The 17806-nt window shown below is 43.4% G+C and overlaps 1 protein-coding gene across 8 annotated transcripts in view; it reads left to right on the plus strand.

The window, feature by feature from the left end:
- Positions 1-17806, plus strand: part of LOC137375888 (nuclear factor NF-kappa-B p105 subunit-like) — a 68922-nt gene that overhangs the window by 16960 nt on the left and 34156 nt on the right. For all 8 annotated transcript variants that reach the window (XR_010976082.1, XR_010976083.1, XM_068043525.1 and 5 more), the window contains one exon: positions 10768-10916. Coding sequence is in view for 6 of the 8 variants with exons in the window: in XM_068043525.1 (XP_067899626.1) it covers positions 10768-10916 (149 nt within the window). In the remaining 2 variants the exon portion in view is untranslated. The remainder of the gene's footprint in view (positions 1-10767; positions 10917-17806) is intronic.

A 17806-nucleotide genomic window follows, 5' to 3' on the forward strand; every position in this document is an offset into this window, starting at 1 on the left:
CAACTACAATCTGTAACATCATGGCCCACCATATGTCCACTCTACCATGGTGATCAAGCCAGGAAATCAATCCTGGTTCAATGAAGAGTTCAGGAGGATATGTCAGGAGCAGCGCCAGGCATATCTAAAAATGAGTTGTCCACCTGGTGAAGCTACAACACAGGAATATATGCTAAACAGCAGAAGCAGCACGTGATAGACAAAGCTAAGCGATCCCACAACCAATGGATCAGATCTAAGCTCTGCTGTCCTGCCATATTCAGTTCGTGAATGGTGGTGGGCAATTAAACAATTAACAGGAGGAGGAGGCTCCACAAATATCCCCATCCTCAATGATGGAGGAGCCAGCACATCAGTGCAAAAGACAAGGCTGAAGTATTTTCAACCATCTTCAGCCAGAAGTGCCAAGTAGATGGCCCATCTCAGCCTCCTCACAGCATCACAGATGCCAGTCTTCAGCCAATTCGATTCACTCCAAAGGATATCAAGAAATGACTGAAGGCACTGAATACTGCAAAGGCTGTGGGCCCTGACAACATTCCGACAATAGTACTGAAGACTTGTGCTCCAGAACTGGCTGTGGCCCTAGCCAAGCTGTTCCAGTACAGCTGCAACACTGACATCTACCCGACAATGTGGAAAATTGCCCAGGTATGTCCTGTCCACAAAAAAAAGGATAAATCCAATCCTGCCAATTACTGTCCCATTGGCCTCCTTTTCCTCATCAGCAAAGTGATAGAAAGTGTTGTGGACAGTGCTATCAAGCAGCACTTGCTCAGCAATAACCTGCTCACTGGCGCTCACTTTCCGTTCTGCCAGGGCCGCTCAGCTCCAGACCTCATTACAGCCTTTGTCCAAACATGGACAAAAGAGCTGAACTCAAGCGGTGAGGTGAGAGTGACTGCCCTTGACTTCAAGGCAGCATTTGATCGAGCATGGCATCAAGGAGCCCTCGCAAAACTGGGTCAATGGGAATCAGGAGAAAACTCTCCCGTGGCTGGAGTCAGACCAAGCACAAATGAGGATGGTTGTGGTTGTTGGAGGTCAATCATATCAGCTCCAGGACATTACTGCAGGAGTTCCTCAGGGTAATGTCCTAGGCCCAACCATCTTTAGCTGCTTCATCCATGACCTTCCCTCCATCATAAGTTCAGAAGTGGGGATGTTCGCTGATGATTGCACAGTGCTCAACACCATTCACAACTCCTGAACAACTGAAGCAGTCCATATCCATACGCAGCAAGACCTGGACAACATTCAGGCTTGGGCTGATAAGTGGCAAGTTACATTCGCGCTACTCAAGTGCCAGGCAATGACCATCTCCAACAAGAGAGAATCTAACCATCTCCCCTTGACATTCAATGGCATTACCATCGTTGAATCCCACACTATCAACATCCTGGGGATCACTATTGATCGGAAACTGAACTGGACCAGCCATATAAGTACTGTGGCTACAGGAGCAGGTCAGAGGCCTGGAATTCTGTGACAAATAACTCATGTCCTGACTCCCCAAACCCTGACCACCACCTACAAGGCACAAGTCAGGAATGTGATGGAATACTCCCCACTTGATTGGATGGGTGCAGCTCCAACAACACTCAAGAAACTCAACACCATCCAGGACAAAGCAGTCTGCTTGGTTGGCACCCAATCCACGACCCTCAACATTCACTCCCTCCACCACAGACGCACAGTGACAGCAGTGTGTACCATCTACAAGATGCACTGCAGCAACGCACCAAGGTTCCTTCGCAGCACCTTCCAAACCCCTGACCTCTACCACCTAGGACAAGAGCAACAGATGCATGGGAATACCACCACCTGCAAGATCCCCTCCAAGCCACACACACTCCTGACTTGGAACTGTATCGCCGTCCCTTCACTGCCACTGGGTCAAAATCCTGGAAATCCCTTCCTAACAGCACTGTGGGTGTACCTACCCCACGTGAACTGCAGCGGTTCAAGAAGGCAGCTCACCACACCTTCTCAAGGGGAATTAGGGATGGGCAGTAAATGTTGGCCTAGCCAGTGATGCTCACATCTTATAAAGAATTAAAAAAAATGCCATTTTTAACTGCTGGATGCCTCTTGAACAGAGTAGTCAGTCATTGAAAATCACCCCATGGTCTCTTTATTCCAAGGCAATGTCACATTGCTCCTAATGGAATCTTTTTTATACACTACTGATGAATATTTTAAGTATGTGGTACATAGTTAATTATACACACTTTCATGACTGGTGAAGCAAACACATTGAACATTATGTTATCATGGAGTAATAAAGACTAGTTCATAACTTGTGGTAATAACCTAATTGCAGATTTAACTGCAGAAAAATAGTCTGGTTTAAATGTATATGGGGCATTTATATAGTGGATAACGGTCTAAATGTTATTTTCTGTGCTTAATATATCTGACAAGTTCCATGTAGCTAAATGATTCTGAAAAATATTAAATCTGAAAATCCTGGAACATATATTGATACATTGTAAGGAAAGAGATTTATGGAAAATACCTGATGTGCTTCTAAGTTTTTTTATCATCTGTCCTACAATAAGTTATTTGCAGTAAAGCACAGTCCTTCTAGTTCACATAATTACAGTCCAATAACTAACTATGCAATAGTAATACCTGGAGTGTGGATAATGGTACTGTTTTGTTATCCAGACTAGATACCATGTCCTCTTGTAGCCATGGTATTTATATGGCTACTCCAGTTCAGTTTCTGGTTAATGGTAACCCTCAGGATATTGATAGTGGGGGATTCAGCGATGATAACGCCATTGAATATCAAGGGGAGATAGTTAGATTCCCTCTTGTTGGAGATGGTCATTGCCTGGAACTGTTGTGGCGCAAATGTTACTTTCCACTTATCAATCCAAGCCTGGATATTGTCCAGGTCTTTCTGCATTTCTCCAAGGACTGCTTCAATACCTGAGGAGTCACGAATGGTGCTAAACATTGTGCAATCATCAGCGAACTTCTGAACTTATGGTGGAGGAAAGGTCATTGATGAAGCAGTTGAAGATGGTTGGACCTAGGATACTACCCTGAGGAACTCCTGCAGTGATGTCCTGCAGCTCAGATAATTGACCTCCAACAACCACAGCCATCTTCCTTTGCGCTAGATACAACTCCAACCAGTGGAGAATTTTCCCCCTGATTTCCATTGACTCCAGTTTTGCTAGGGCCCCTTGATGCCATACGCGGTCAAATGCTACCTTGATGTCAAGGGCAGTCCCTGTCACCTCACCTCTTGAGTTCAGCTCTTTTGACCATGTTTGAACCAAGGCTGTAATGAGGTCTGGAGCTAAGTGGCCCTGGAGGAACCCAAACCGAGCAGATTATTGCTAAGTAAGTGCTGCTTGATAGCACTGTTGATGATACCTTCCATCACTTTACTGATGAATGGGAGTAGACTGATGGGGTGGTAATTGGCCAGGTTGGACTTGTCCTTCTTTTTGTGCACCTGGGCAATTTTCCACATTGCCGAGTAAATGCCAGTTTTGTAGCTATATAGGAACAGCTTAGCTAGGGACGCGGCCAGTTCTGGAGCACAGGTCTTCAGTGCTATTGCTGGCATGTTGTCAGGGCCCGTCGGCTTTGCAGTATCCAATACTTTGGTCATTTCTTGATATCACACGGAGTGAATTGAATCGGCTGAAGGCTGGCATCTGTGATGCTGTGAACTTCAGGAGGAGGCCGAGATGGATCATCAACTCAGTACTTCTGGCTGAAGATTGTTGCAAATGCTTCAGCCTTATCTTTTGCACTGATGTGCTGGGCTCCCCTATCATTGAGGATGGGGATATTTGTGTAGCCACCTCCTCCAATTAGTTGTTTAGTTGTTCACGACCATTCATGACTGGATGTGGCAGCTTAGATCTGATCAGGTTTTTTAAAATTCATTTATGGGATGTGGGCATCACTGACTTGGCTAACATTTATTACCCATGCCTTATTGCCCTCAAACTGCGTGGCTTGCTAGGCCATTTCAGAGGGCATGTAAGAGTCAGCCACATTCCTGTGGGTTTGGAGTCACATGTAGGCCAGACCAGGTAAGGATGGCAGATTTCCTTCCCTAAAGGATATTAGTGAACCAGGTGGGTTTTTACAACAATCGACAATGGTTTCCTGGTCGTCATTTGACTAGCATTTTTATTAATTCCAGATTTATTAATTGAATTCAAATTTCACCATCTGCTGTATTGTGATTCGAACCCATGCCCCCAGAGCAATAGCCTGGGCTCTGGATTACTAGTCCAGTGACATTACCACTACGCATGTGCCCCACCCACCCCCACCCCCCCCCAATAAGTGGTTATGGGATCGCTTAGCTCTGTCTATCGCAAGCTGCTTACGCTGTTTGGCATGCAAGTAGTTCTGGGTTGTAGCTTCAGCAGGTTGACACCTCATTTTGAGGTATGCCTGGTGCTGCTCCTAGCTCGCCCTCCTGCACTCTTCATTGAACCAGGGTTGGTCACCCGGCTTGATAATGGTGGTCGAGTGGGGGATATTCCGGGCCATGAGGTTACAGTTTGTCGTTGAGTACAATTCTGCTGCTGCTGATGGCACACAGCGCCTCATGGATGCCCAGTTTTGCATTGCCAGATCTGTTTGAAATCTATCCCATTTAGCACGGTGATAGTACCACACAACGCAATGGAGTGTATCCTCAATGTGAATTTATTTATTTTATTTATTTATTTTTTTTATTTATTTAGAGATACAGCACTGAAACAGGCCCTTCGGCCCACCGAGTCTGTGCCGACCAACAACCACCCATTTATACTAACCCTACAGTTATCCCATGTTCCCTACCACCTACCTACACTAGGGGCAATTTATAATGGCCAATTTACCTATCAACCTGCAAGTCTTTGGCTGTGGGAGGAAACTGGGGCACCCGGCAGAAACCCACGCAGTCACAGGGAGAACTTGCAAAGTCCGCACAGGCAGTACCCAGAATCGAACCCGGGTCCCTGGAGCTGTGAGGCTGCGTTGCTAACCACAGCGCCACTGTGCCGCCCTAAAGATGGGACTTTGGCTCCACAAGGCCTGTGCGGTGGTCACTCCTACCAATACTGTCATGGGCATCTGCAGCGGGCAGATTGGTGAGGACGAGGTCAAGTATATTTTTACCTCTTGTTGGTTCCCTCACCACCTGCCACAGACCCAGTCTAGCAGTTATGTCCTTTAGGACTCAGCCAGTAGTGATGCTACCGAGCCATTCTTAGTGATGGACATTGAAGTCTCCCACCCAGAGTATGTTCTGCGCCCTGGCGACCCTTAATGCTTCCTCCAGGTGGTGTTCAACATGGAGGAGTACTGATTCATCAGCTGAGGTGGGGTGGTAGGTGGTAATCAGCAGGAGGTTTCCTGGCCCATGTTTGACCTGATGCCATGAGACTTCATGGGGTCTGGAGTCGATGTTGAGGACTCCCAGGACAACTGCCTTCAGACTGTATACCACTGTGCCGCCACCTCGGCTGGTGGGTCTGTCCTGTTGGTGGGACAGGACATACCCGGGGATGGTGATGGCACTGTCTAGAACATTGTCTCTAAGGTATGAATCCAAGAGTATGGCTATGCTAGGCTGTTGCTTGACTAGTCTGTGGGACAGCTCTCCCAACTTTGGCACAAGCCCCCAGATGTTAGTAAGGAGGACTTTGCTGGGTCGACAAGGCTGGATTTGCCGTTGTCGTTTCCGATGCCTAGATCGATGCCGGTTGTTCCATCTGGTTTCATTCCTTATTGACTTCGTAGGGGTTAGATACAACTGAGTGGCTTGCTGGGCCATTTCAGAGGGCATTTAAGAGTTAACTACATTGCTATGGGTCTGGAGTCACATGTAGACCAGACCAGGTAAGGACAGCAGATTTCCTTCCCTAAAGGCCATCAGTGAACCAGATGAGTGTTTTTTTTTACAACAGTCGACAATGGTTTCATGGCCATCATTAGACTAGCTTTTTAATTCCAGATTTTTATTAACTGAATTCAAATTCCACCTTCTGCTGTGGTAGGATTCAAACCGTATCCCCAGAGCGATACCCTGGGTCTCTGGGTTACTAGTTAAGTGACAATACCACTACGCCACTGCCTCTCCTTCACATGCTCGTCGGCAAATCGATTATTCCTTTGGGGAGATAAGACTAATGCAAGTTCAATCAGCTGATTTACTTTGCAAAATACATGGACTGACCAAAGTAGAATTCCAGACCTTTTTAGCTTCAATAATGCTCCCTGCAACATGCAAAACAGAAATGTACTACAGTATTCTGAATAGTGGGCTAACGCTGATTTTTTTTTCTTTCTGGTCAACCTTTTTAGCTGTGGACTATATTTTAGACTCTGGTCTAGGTCCTGTGCCTGCATCTTTCATCTTTTCTTGAAACAACACTATTGTTTTATTCTGAACGCAGGAAGTACAGGGCTGTCCCGCTGGATTTCTTTTTGCCTATCCAAGGGTTGGCTAGTAGGCCTGTCAATTAAAGTGATTACCACCCTTCCAGGAACGGATTCTTAGTACATACACCAAGCTGTGAACACAAGAATATCACCAACTCATGACTGTGCTGTATCTTGACCTGCCTTGGTTTTATATCTCCTAACACTCTTGCCTATCAAACATTTATCAAGTGAAAGGGGGGAATGGGTGGCGGGGGTGGGGGCAGGGGGAAATATTGGAATAAAGCATTTCCTGGAACAAGCATCATTAACAGCTACCAAATCTTTAATGATAATTCCCATACTGAATAAACAGGAACTGGGTGGCACTTCCAACTATGGTAAGTACTTTGAGGATAATCATATTTTAATACAACCCTTTATTTCAAAATCCCATCTTTAACATCAAATGTTTGTTAAAAAGAGTCCATTTGAAACTGCTGCATTTCAGCCCTGGAGGTGGCAATAAATTTAAATCTGACTTTTTTTTTAATTGTACAAACTCATGGCTTTCGGTTGTGGTGGAACTCTATACACTCATTTCTTGGTACAATTAGGCAAGACCATTTTCAGCTGTTTCTTGGGTGCATCTTAGAAAAAGTTTGAATCTCTAAGAATTTACTGTTGGTGTATTATTCTGTACAAATTGAACCATCCTTGAAGGGAGCAGATTCTTATGCTAGACCATCTGGTGAAACAATAAGGTCAGACTAAGTGCTTGCCCAACAAACACAGAAGGAAAATTGCAGACAGAATGAACTCATAACACTGTTGTATCTCTGCAAGTGACCAGCTGGATCTAGCATTAAGAAAGCTCTAGGATCAATTTACCTGTTCACCCACTCAACTTTGGAATGATGTGGAATCTAAGTGGAAGCCAATCAAAGTGCTATTGACATTGTTTGAACTTGCAAAGCAGTAGTTACAAACTTTCTCTTTATGCCCATGTAGCCATATGGTGGGGGGGGGGGGGGGGGGAGGGGAGGGTGGTGGTGGTGGAGAGGGGCGTGTGGCAGATGCAGGAAACATCAAAATAAAATAATAATTACATACTTGGTTGAATATCACTGTCTGAGAGCACTTTCTCTGTCTTTATATGTGTCATACGCACACTAAAAGCTTTTTACTCAGTGGCCGCATCACAAGGGATAGATTCAATTTTTTTCTTAACATGAAATTAGTTATACATGTGGGAGATAGAGGAATTTTGTTAATTGCTACTTCTCAATCGGCTCCATGAATTGAAGATTGTGTATCGGATGACTGCTGTTTATGGTCCAATAGAAGACAATGGCCCCAATATTTACAGGGAAGTGGGGAAAGTGTGGGGGAGGCCAAAACAGCAGAAGAACCCAGCAATGCAGGGATGTGGATGTCAGGACCTCATTATCATTTTTCTGTTCTGTTTCCCACCTGGCAGCTAGCCAAATTGACAGACAGGCCCACGGGCAGGAGGGAAAACCAGAGGAGAAGGCCTCAGCTGGGGAGCCAAATGGGAGTGGGAGGGTAGGTCGGTGGTTGGGGCTGGAGGGTGGGGTGGGGGTGGTGATGGGACAGATTGGTGATCAACTGATGGAAGAAGGTGAAAGGCCACAATCATCATGGGGGAGGCTGAAGGCTTCCTTGAGATGCCAGGGAATGCATTACTGCTCCTCCTGTCCCTCAAGTAGTGCTAGAAAAGACACTTTCCTTATGGAGTCAGCAGCTCCCACTTCCATTTCACTGCCAGGTTTCCTGACCCCTGCACATCAGCAAACTGGCAGTGAATTTTAAATTGCACTCCCAATTGGGGCGGCACAGTGGCGCAGTGGTTAGCACCGCAGCCTCACAGCTCCAGCGACCCGGGTTCAATTCTGGGTACTGCCTGTGTGGAGTTTGCAAGTTCTCCCTGTGTCTGCGTGGGTTTCCTCCGGGTGCTCCGGTTTCCTCCCACATGCCAAAAGACTTGCAGGTTGATAGGTAAATTGGCCATTATAAATTGCCCCTAGTGTAGGTAGGTGGTAGGGAAATATAGGGACAGTTGGGGATGTGGTGGGAATATGGAATTAGTGTAGGATTAGTATAAATGGGTGGTTGTTGGTCGGCACAGACTCGGTGGGCCGAAGGGCCTGTTTCAGTGTTGTATCTCTAAAAAAAAAACTAAAAAAAAATTGTACTATGGAACACCAATTTAAATATTTTAATCAGACAACCTGATATCCAATGGCAAAAAAATAGCAGCGGCCTGTGTGCTATGTTTTGGAATGTGTTCATCATATTTGAATTTTTAAATTCCCCGATGACCACCACCCTCCCCGCCACCCCCACTTCCAATCACCTCCTGCCTCTTGTCGGGGTGGGTTAATCTCGAGGCCTAACAGTCTATCGGAGTAACGGCAATTTACAGAAAAAATATCCTGAACATAGATATTGGAAGGAAAAATCAGAAAATACCCACAGAGGTGACATGCCATGCATAACTCATTCACAAACTGTAATGAATTTAAAACAAGAACACAACGGTGTATGTGGAGTAAAACAGTCTGAATATTTGAGTCCTCTTTTAACATAGGGCGTGTTGAGGTGTGTAACTGTGTGTAACTGTGTTTCAGATATGAGAATCCATGATAAAACACACTAACCAAGTTGTCGACACATTATATGTCTAAATTTTCATGGTACATCATAAAGTGTTATTGATTTATTCAGTGTTCATGTGAATTAGAAGAATGTTCTTTGTAAGCTGACATTTTGGGAGTGAAATTCAAATTTGGCAGGGCCACAAAACGGGTGATAACAGATTTGTTGGCTCTTAACCACACCGCCCAATTTTCCTTTTCTTTTTATTCGTTCAAGGGATGAGGACATCACTGGCAAGGCCAGCATTTATTGTCCATCCCGAATTGCCCTCGAGAAGGTTGTGGTGAGCCACCTTCTTGAACCACTGCAGTCCATGAGGTGTAAGTACACCCACAGTGCTATTAGGGAGGGAGTTCTAGGATTTTGACCCAACGACAGTGAAGGAATGGCGTTGTAGTTCGATGTCAGGATGCTGTGTGACTTGGTATGGAGCTCACATGTGGTGGTGTTCCCATGTGCCTGCTGCACTTATTCTTCTAGGTTATAGAGGTTGTGGGTTTGAAAGGTACCATTGAAGGAGCTTTGGCTTGTTGCTGCAGTACATTTTGTAGATGTACACACTGCTGCCTCTGTGCATTGTTGGTGGAGGGAGTGAAAGTTTAAGGTAGTGGATGGTGTGCCAATCAAGCGATCTGCTTTGTCTTGAGTGTTGTTGGACCTGCACTCATTCAGGCAAGTGGGAAAGTTTCCATCACACTCCTGACTTGTGCCTTATAGATGGTGGACAGGCTTTGGAGAGTCAGGAGGTGAGTTACTCACCTCAGAATTCCCAGCCTCTGACCTACCCTTGTAGCTACAGTATTTATATGGCTGATCCAGTTAAGGTTGTGGTCAATAGTAACCCCCAGGATGTTGATGGTGGGGGATTCAGCAATTGTAATGAATGTTAAGGGGAGATGGTTCGATTCACTGGAGATGGTCATTGCCTGGCACTAGTGTGGCACGGATGTTAGTTCCCATTTATCAGCCCAATCCTGAATGTTGACCAGGTCTTGCTGCATGCCGACACAGATTGCATCACTAACTGAGTATCTGAGGAGTTGATGTTCCCGACTGTTAATTTTAGAATTTGAGTCACCTTTCACATGATACAAAGGAAAGATTCATTGTTTATGTTATTTAGAAAAATTATTTAGACCAGAATTATTAATTGCAGTTATACTAATTAACAGAGAAGAGCCCAAAGATGTGGGTTTGATTCTAACCCTACCTTGCTGCTTGGGCAGATATACATGAGCCGATTACTTATTCTCTGACCCTTCCCGCCATCTCTGATACTAAACTGCAGGGTTCTACAGATGGATAAGGTGCCTGTCTAAAACAGACGTGAACCTCTTAAATTTATGCAAACATTTATAACATTTATAGCATCAATATTGCATTAGCGCTTCAGAGTGGAATACTGGAATTCTCTTTCTCCATTTACTCCCTCCTTGTCCCAATCAATGAGAAGTATTGTGGTTCTGTTGCAAATATATCTTCAAATAACTTAACTGGAACCAAAATCTTTAACCATCAAGAATTTTAGAATTAGGATGTGTATGAAATAATAGCAAATCTCTTCCGAAGTGTAGTTGAATACATGTTACATATTTTTTCTGCATTTTTAAAAAAGTACTTTCCCCTCCTCTTCATTTTATCTTTCCCCATACCATGTCCCTAAATGGTCAAAAACTTCAACCTCGGTTTCAATTATAGATTCACAACTACACTGGATCTGCCAAAATTGTGGTGCAGTTAGTAACCATTGATGAACCTCCACTTCTGCATGTGCACAGCCTAGTAGGAAGACAATGTGAAAATGGAATCTGTGTAATCCAGATGGACTCTGAGGACATGATTGCAAGGTAGGAAAGTAGGTTTAAAGTAATACAAATATTCGGAAGCTTTTACAAGTACCTGTAGCAATCTTATTTGTGATTAGAGTTTGGTATCAGCTACTTCAAATTTTTTGAAAAGTGATGTATTTCCAACGCTACATCTCCCGGCAGCCTTCCGTCTCTTGCGGTGATGGTTTGTGCCTCGGTGGTCAACTCTGTGTTAAACATTGCCTAGTGTGGCTTCGGAGCCCCACTCCATCTCCAATACTAAAAATACAAAATTCCACCATCTGTTGGTGTTTTGCACTTCAGGATAGTGAAAATTTGTTACTAGTCATTTTAAAGGGAACAATTTTAACCGAACGTACCTACGGGATTGGATCTGTCGCCCATTTTTACACCTTCTATTGGAGTTAACAGGGTGTAAAATGGACAGCCGATCCAACCCTGTCAATTTCCCATCAAGCAGATTAGGCTACAATAGGGATAAACTTTGCTGGGGACGCTAAACAGACTATAGTGGATCGGCTGCCTGTTTATACATTCCGTCTGACTGGTCTTTCTGGTGAAGTCAATCGAAAGGAAGACAGGGTGAGGTGTAATAGAGATAACGACCTCCTATCACAAAATTGTGTCCCCATCAAAGTCAAATTTCACCAACATAATATTTCCAGGCAATGTTCCCTGTATGTAGTGAAAACTGCCCTGGTGATATTAATTTGGACTGTTGCTGCTGTCTTGAACAAATTCCACTGCTTCACTATTTCCAAGAACTGACAGTGCTTTGTGATGGCAGCAGAAGAGGACATAATAAAATATAGGATCAAATAATGTGTTGTTTAGAAACTGGTACAAATGAGGTGGTTTTACTGAAGCACAAAAGCATTTCATTTGTTCAAGTATTCTCAATTGGAAGAAAATGCTGTGTTCGATGAGATAATAATAGTAGGATCACATTGACAGTCAGCGATGTCTCTGAAATAGACTTGGAAGTATTGAATAGTAGATGATTAGAAGTACGTATTGTAATTTCTACCTCTACTGATGTGAAGAGCCATCATAAAATAATTCCAATAATCTAGAATGTCTTGAAGTGATGAGCTCACTCAGTATTAAAATTACAATTTGGAAAAATGCTATTGATTAGAAGATAACATGGAGGCATTACAGCACAGAAGGAGGCCATTCAGCCCATCAAGTCCATGCCAGCTCTCTACAGAGCAATACAATCAGTCCCATTCCCCCGCTCCATGCCCATAGCCCTGCAAGTTTATTTCCCTCAAGTGCCCATCCAATTTCCTTTTGAAATCATTCATCGCCTTTGCTTCCACCGTCCTTTAAGGCAGTGAGTTCCAGGTCATTACTGCTCTTTGTGTAAAAACAAGTTCTTCCTCACATCCCCCCTGTGTCTCTTGCCCAAAACTTTAAACTGTGTCCCCTAACCCTTGTACCATCAGCTAATGGGAACAGCTTTTCATTGTCTACATTATTTAAACCTGTCATAATCTTATCCACCTCTATCAAATCTCCCTTCAATTTTTTTTGCTCCAGGGAGAACAACCCCAGCTTTGCCAACCTAACCTTGCAGTTAAAATCCCTCATCCCTGGAACCATTTTGGTCAATCTGCTCTGCACCCTCTAGAGGACCCTCTCATCCTTCCTAAAATGTAGTGACCAGAATTGGATGCAACAAACCAGAGCTTTATATAAAGGTTCAGCATAACTTCCCTGCATTTGTACTCATTACCTCTATTTATGAAGCCCAAGATCCCATATGCTTTGTTAACTACTCTCTCAATATGTCCTTCCACCTTCAAAGATCTACACACATAAGCCACCAGGTTCCTCTGTCCCTGCACATTTTTTAGAACTGTGCCATCAAGTCTCTATTGTCTCTCCCTCTCCCTTCTGCCAAAATGCAGCACTTCATATTTCTCTGTAATAAATTCCATCTTCCACTTGTCTGCCCAGTCTGCTTGTCTATCTATGTCCTCTTGCAGTTGATTGGTGTCATTCTCACTATCTGCCACACCTTCAAGTTTGGTATCATCAAATCTTGGAATTGTATTCTGTACTCCAATATCTAAGTCATTTATATATGTTAAAAAAGCAGTGGTCCTAGCACTAAATCTTGGAAATGCCACTGTCTACCATTCTCCAGTCTGAAAAACAACCATTTACCACAACTTGCTATTTCCTGTTTTAAGCCAATCTTTTATCCAAGCTGACACTGACCCTCCTATTCCATGAGCCTCAATTTTGTTAAACCAGCCATTTACATGGTACTTTGTTAAATGCTTTCATAAAATCCAAATAGACAACATCCACTGCATTCCCTTCATCAACCTTCCCTGTGACTTCATCAAAAAATTCAATTAAATTATTCAAACACAATCTGCCTTGTGCAAATTCATGCTGGTTCTCCTTAATTAGCTCAAGCCTCTCCAAATGCTTGTTAATTTTTTCCTTGATTATTGTTTCTAAAAACCTTACCACCACTGATATTGAACTGACCAGACGAGGAATGTCTTTACACCCTTTCTTGAATAAGGGTGTCACATTTTCCACTCTCCAATCCTCTGGCACCTCCCCAATGATATTGATTTGGAAATTTGGTTCTACAAATCTAATTAAAATAAATCAAATACCTGACTAGGCATGAAAAATGATCTCCCTAATGTCAGAAGGGATTTTAGCTCCTGGGAACAGTAGGAACAGTAGTAGGCCATTCATCCCCTTCGGCCTGCTCAGCCATTCAATTTGATCATGCCTGATCAGCACCAACTTCATTTTCCCACCTTTGTCTCATCTCCCTTAATAGCCTTACCTAACAAAATATCTATCTCAGTTTTGAAAGCTTCAATTGTGCCAACATCCAAAGCTCTTTGGGGGAGAGAGTTCCTTTCTGTGAAAACGTGCTTTCTGATTTTGTTCCAAGAATGACCTAGCTTTAACTTTAAGGTTATGTCTCCTTGTTCATGATTTCCCCACCATAGAAAATGGTTTCTCCATATTTACCTACCAAATCCTTTTAATATTTTAAATACCTCGATCAGATCGCTCCTCAATCTCCTATACTCAAAAGCATATACAGCATGTTTATGCAACCTGGACTCATAATTTAGCCCTCTAAGGTAAATCAAGGTCATTATATCCTTCCTGAGGCGCAGTTCCTAAAAATGAATGCATGCAATGGCTGAAAGAAGTGACCTGGAAGCGGAAAACTCTTCGGGAGATGGCAAAAAGGTCTGATGATCCACTGAGCTGCAGCTGAGAGCCCTTTTTATCCAGCTTCAATAGCTCTTACACTGCAATTCCACAAGGTTTTACAGGCGCCTCCTGACTTGCCAATAATTTATCTTGGACTGATGATGATCTGATCAGATGGTGACTTGCCTTCCAAACATGATCTCTGCTGGGGATGGTAATCCAGTACCTGGTGGTATTGCTTGTAAGTGCAACGTTGCTATTTGAATGTCTTGATTAGTCACCTTACATTTCAAGATTAGTCACTTTACCATCCACGCCATCTTTGTGCTCATCCATTTGACCTTGGATAGCGTGGAGATGACGTAATGTGATTTATATCCCACTTTGCACCCATGTCTTGAAATGGCTTACCATTTCGGTGGCTTACCATTAATGGTGTGGACTGTTATTCGACACTATCTCCTCCAGGGAACCAAAAGGACTGAAAATTGCACTCATCGTGTTTGCTACCAATGCACTTGATGTAGCATTCAGTTGCCAAATGATAGGAAATTTGGAGAAGTAGTTGGTAATAAGTAAAAAGTAATCACCTTTGACAGTAAATAAGTCAGTAGCTATTCTTGACCATGGATGTGATGGAACATCATGAGGATGAAGTGGCTCGGTTGATGCTTTTGACATGCATTGCACATCCGCACTGCTAGTTCTATATCATTATTTATCGCTGGCCAATAAACTATCTCACGTGCAAGTTGTCTTGACCTTTCAATGCCCATGTGACCTTGATGTAATTGTGTAAGGATATCTTGAAGCATTTTTGCTATCAACTCCTGCCTGCCTTTGAAAATCACTAGATATCCCTATTTTGTCACGATATGGCCGAAAGGTTCTGAGATCTTGGGAACCTTTTGTATTGTATCTGGCCATCCACAGATGATGAGCTGCCACAATGTCCTTAGTACAGGATCTCTGGAACTCTCTCTCTGGAGCTCTTCACATTTGTTCTGTCCAAATCACATTAGGTTAATGTTGTACACATCTACTTCAACAACTTAGACATCGAATGGTATATCTCCTTGTTTCTTGGGGTTGGTTAGCCTGCTCAATATGACAGATGTAACCATGAGGTTTCCAGGTTTATATCAAAACTCACAATTGCACTCCTGTACATTGATGAATAGCCTTTGGAGTCGAAGTAGTGCGCTGGTGAGTGGTTTTTGCCAAATTATTGCGAAAGGCTTGTGATCAGTCTCAACAACAAAGCATTTGCCGAAAAGGTATGTATTGACTCTGGTGATACCGAACATGAATGCCAGTGTTTCCTGTTCTATGTTCGAGTAGTTCACCTGAATGAGTGACAAACATTTAGAACCAAACACAATTGGTCTATCTTCCTGGAACAGACATGCTCCAAGACCCTTTTGTGAAACATCTACTTCGAGTGTAGTTCCTTTCCTTGGGTCATAGTATTTCAAACATGCTTCGGCAGAAAGTGACTATTTTAATGAATTGAATGCTTGTTGATGATCTTTGTGCCACAAGAATGCCATATTTTTCTTGAGACGTTTACGCAGTGATGATGCTTTCTCAAAGAAATTCGAGATGTAAGGTGCTAAGAAGTTAAACAGGCCCAAACACCTGTAGAGGAGTAGGCATTGATTGTTTATCCTCGACTTTACTGGGATCTGGTCATATTCCAGTGTCAGAGTAGATTAAACCAATAAAAATTTATGTGGCTCACATTGATAGCACATTTTTTGCTATTAAACACGAGACCTTCTCTTCTAGCCGTCTCCATTAAAATGTGACAATTCTTGTCATGCTCTTCCTCAGTACTTCCCGTGACTGCTATGTCATCTCCAATGCAAACACAGTCAAGAACGCTCTCAGTAATGTGATCCATATCTGTTGGAACAGGTCTTCACTCTTTGACAGACCAATTGTATTGTAGAAAGCAATACCTCCCAAATGGTGTTCTGAAAGTTGTTAGTTCCTGTGAATCTTCAGAAAGGTGGACTGTCCAGTATCCATGTTTCACATCAAATTTTGAGAAAAACCTGGCTCTCGCAAATCTTGGATTGAGCTCTTCTAAAGTAGGAATCTTGTGGGGATATCTTTTGAGTGTTTGATTCAATCTTCTGGGAGCTACGCATACTCTAATAGTACCATCTTTCTTAATTACAGTGGTTATAGAGCAACACCAATTAATGTGTTACTGAACACGGTGAATAATCCCTTGCTGTTCCATTGTGTCAAGCTCAGCTTTTAGCTTGTCCTTTATGTGGACACAGCACCTTGTGGTGGATCTTTGGAAGGAACCATTGTCTTTCAGGTAAAGAACAGCATCTCCTACAAACTGCTCATGGTGTCACATCTATCCAGGTATTTCTGTTGCAGATTTTGAACAGGCTCAATGGGGTCACACTTGCCTCTATTGTCTAGCATTGGTGCTTTACTGATCTCGTGAATTGTCACGATCTGGATTTCACTGCATGCTAGTAGTCCTGCTGCCACTGCTGCCGCTGAACCATTGGTGTCAACAACATAGAAGACTTGTGGTGACAATGCAGAATTTCCATATCTGCACTTCAACATCAATGCTCCCATGCAGCAGATTATTGAACCATTATAGACAGTGAGTCTAGCTCTTGTTGGCTGTAACATAGACTCCCACCTCGCTAGCTAAATGTCTTTGAGTATCCGCAGTGGTAAAATGTTGGTGCTTGCCCCAGTATCTATCTTCAGTCGTAGCTTGTGCTTGCCACTTTATTAGGACATAAATTTCAACTGTAGAGAAGGCTTCCAGTTGTATGATTGCAATCTATGTGCTGTGTGACTGTCACCATGTGGAAAGCTTGTTCACTTTCAGTGCCTTCTTTGCTGTCCAGGTCTTTGCCTACCTCATGGACATAACTGTGCTTAAATTGGTACTTGGTGAACTCTCTTTTTTATTCTTGCCAACAGGCGGTATTTTTTTTTTATTGAACTGTCGCTTGCTGTGGCTTCTGACTTCTTCTTCACTGCCAGATCTTGCCCAGTGTCCCTTTAGACCACACGCTTTGCAATTACCTCTGAAAGCAGGACAGTTATGTGGCTGATGCATTAGGCCGCGCTTGCTGTATGCATTGAGATGCCTTGGCCACCTTTCCTATGGTTGTTGCTGCTCCAAGTGCTTGTATATATTGCCTGCTCACAGCTAAGGCGTCATACTTTCTGCCATCTTTGAGGAGACTGTCGATGTACCTTTTTTTTCTCATCAAGCAGATCCTTTTGGAACGCCTCCATTGGATTTGATGCAATTACCAGCTCCATTGTCCTCTCGGAGAGTTCTGCACCTGAGAAATCACAATCTTTCCCTTTTTCCCAACATCTACTGACAAACTGGTCAATAGTTTCTTTAGACTGTTGTGTACACGCCATCAGTTCAAGTTGATGGATCCTGAAATTGACCAGCATTGCCCAGGGTTTAGATGGGTCTTTCTGGTCTGCTTCTGACAGTCCAGAAGTGTTGATGTGATGGAGACCTTCATTGCCAATCACTGTCTTTATCTTTATTGCTTGCTTTTCAAGTTCTGTGACTGCAAGATCTAAAAAGCATAACTCCATGTACAGTCTAATTAGTTAGAATTTGTGAAGGGCATCTGGAATCTTCCAATTCATCGCTGGGTAATTTGTGGTCATGGTGTCAAAACTTCTTGCTCGCAAGA

The sequence above is a fragment of the Heterodontus francisci genome, chromosome 12 (genome assembly GCF_036365525.1).
Source record: "Heterodontus francisci isolate sHetFra1 chromosome 12, sHetFra1.hap1, whole genome shotgun sequence".
Classification (NCBI taxonomy): Eukaryota; Metazoa; Chordata; class Chondrichthyes; order Heterodontiformes; family Heterodontidae; genus Heterodontus; species Heterodontus francisci.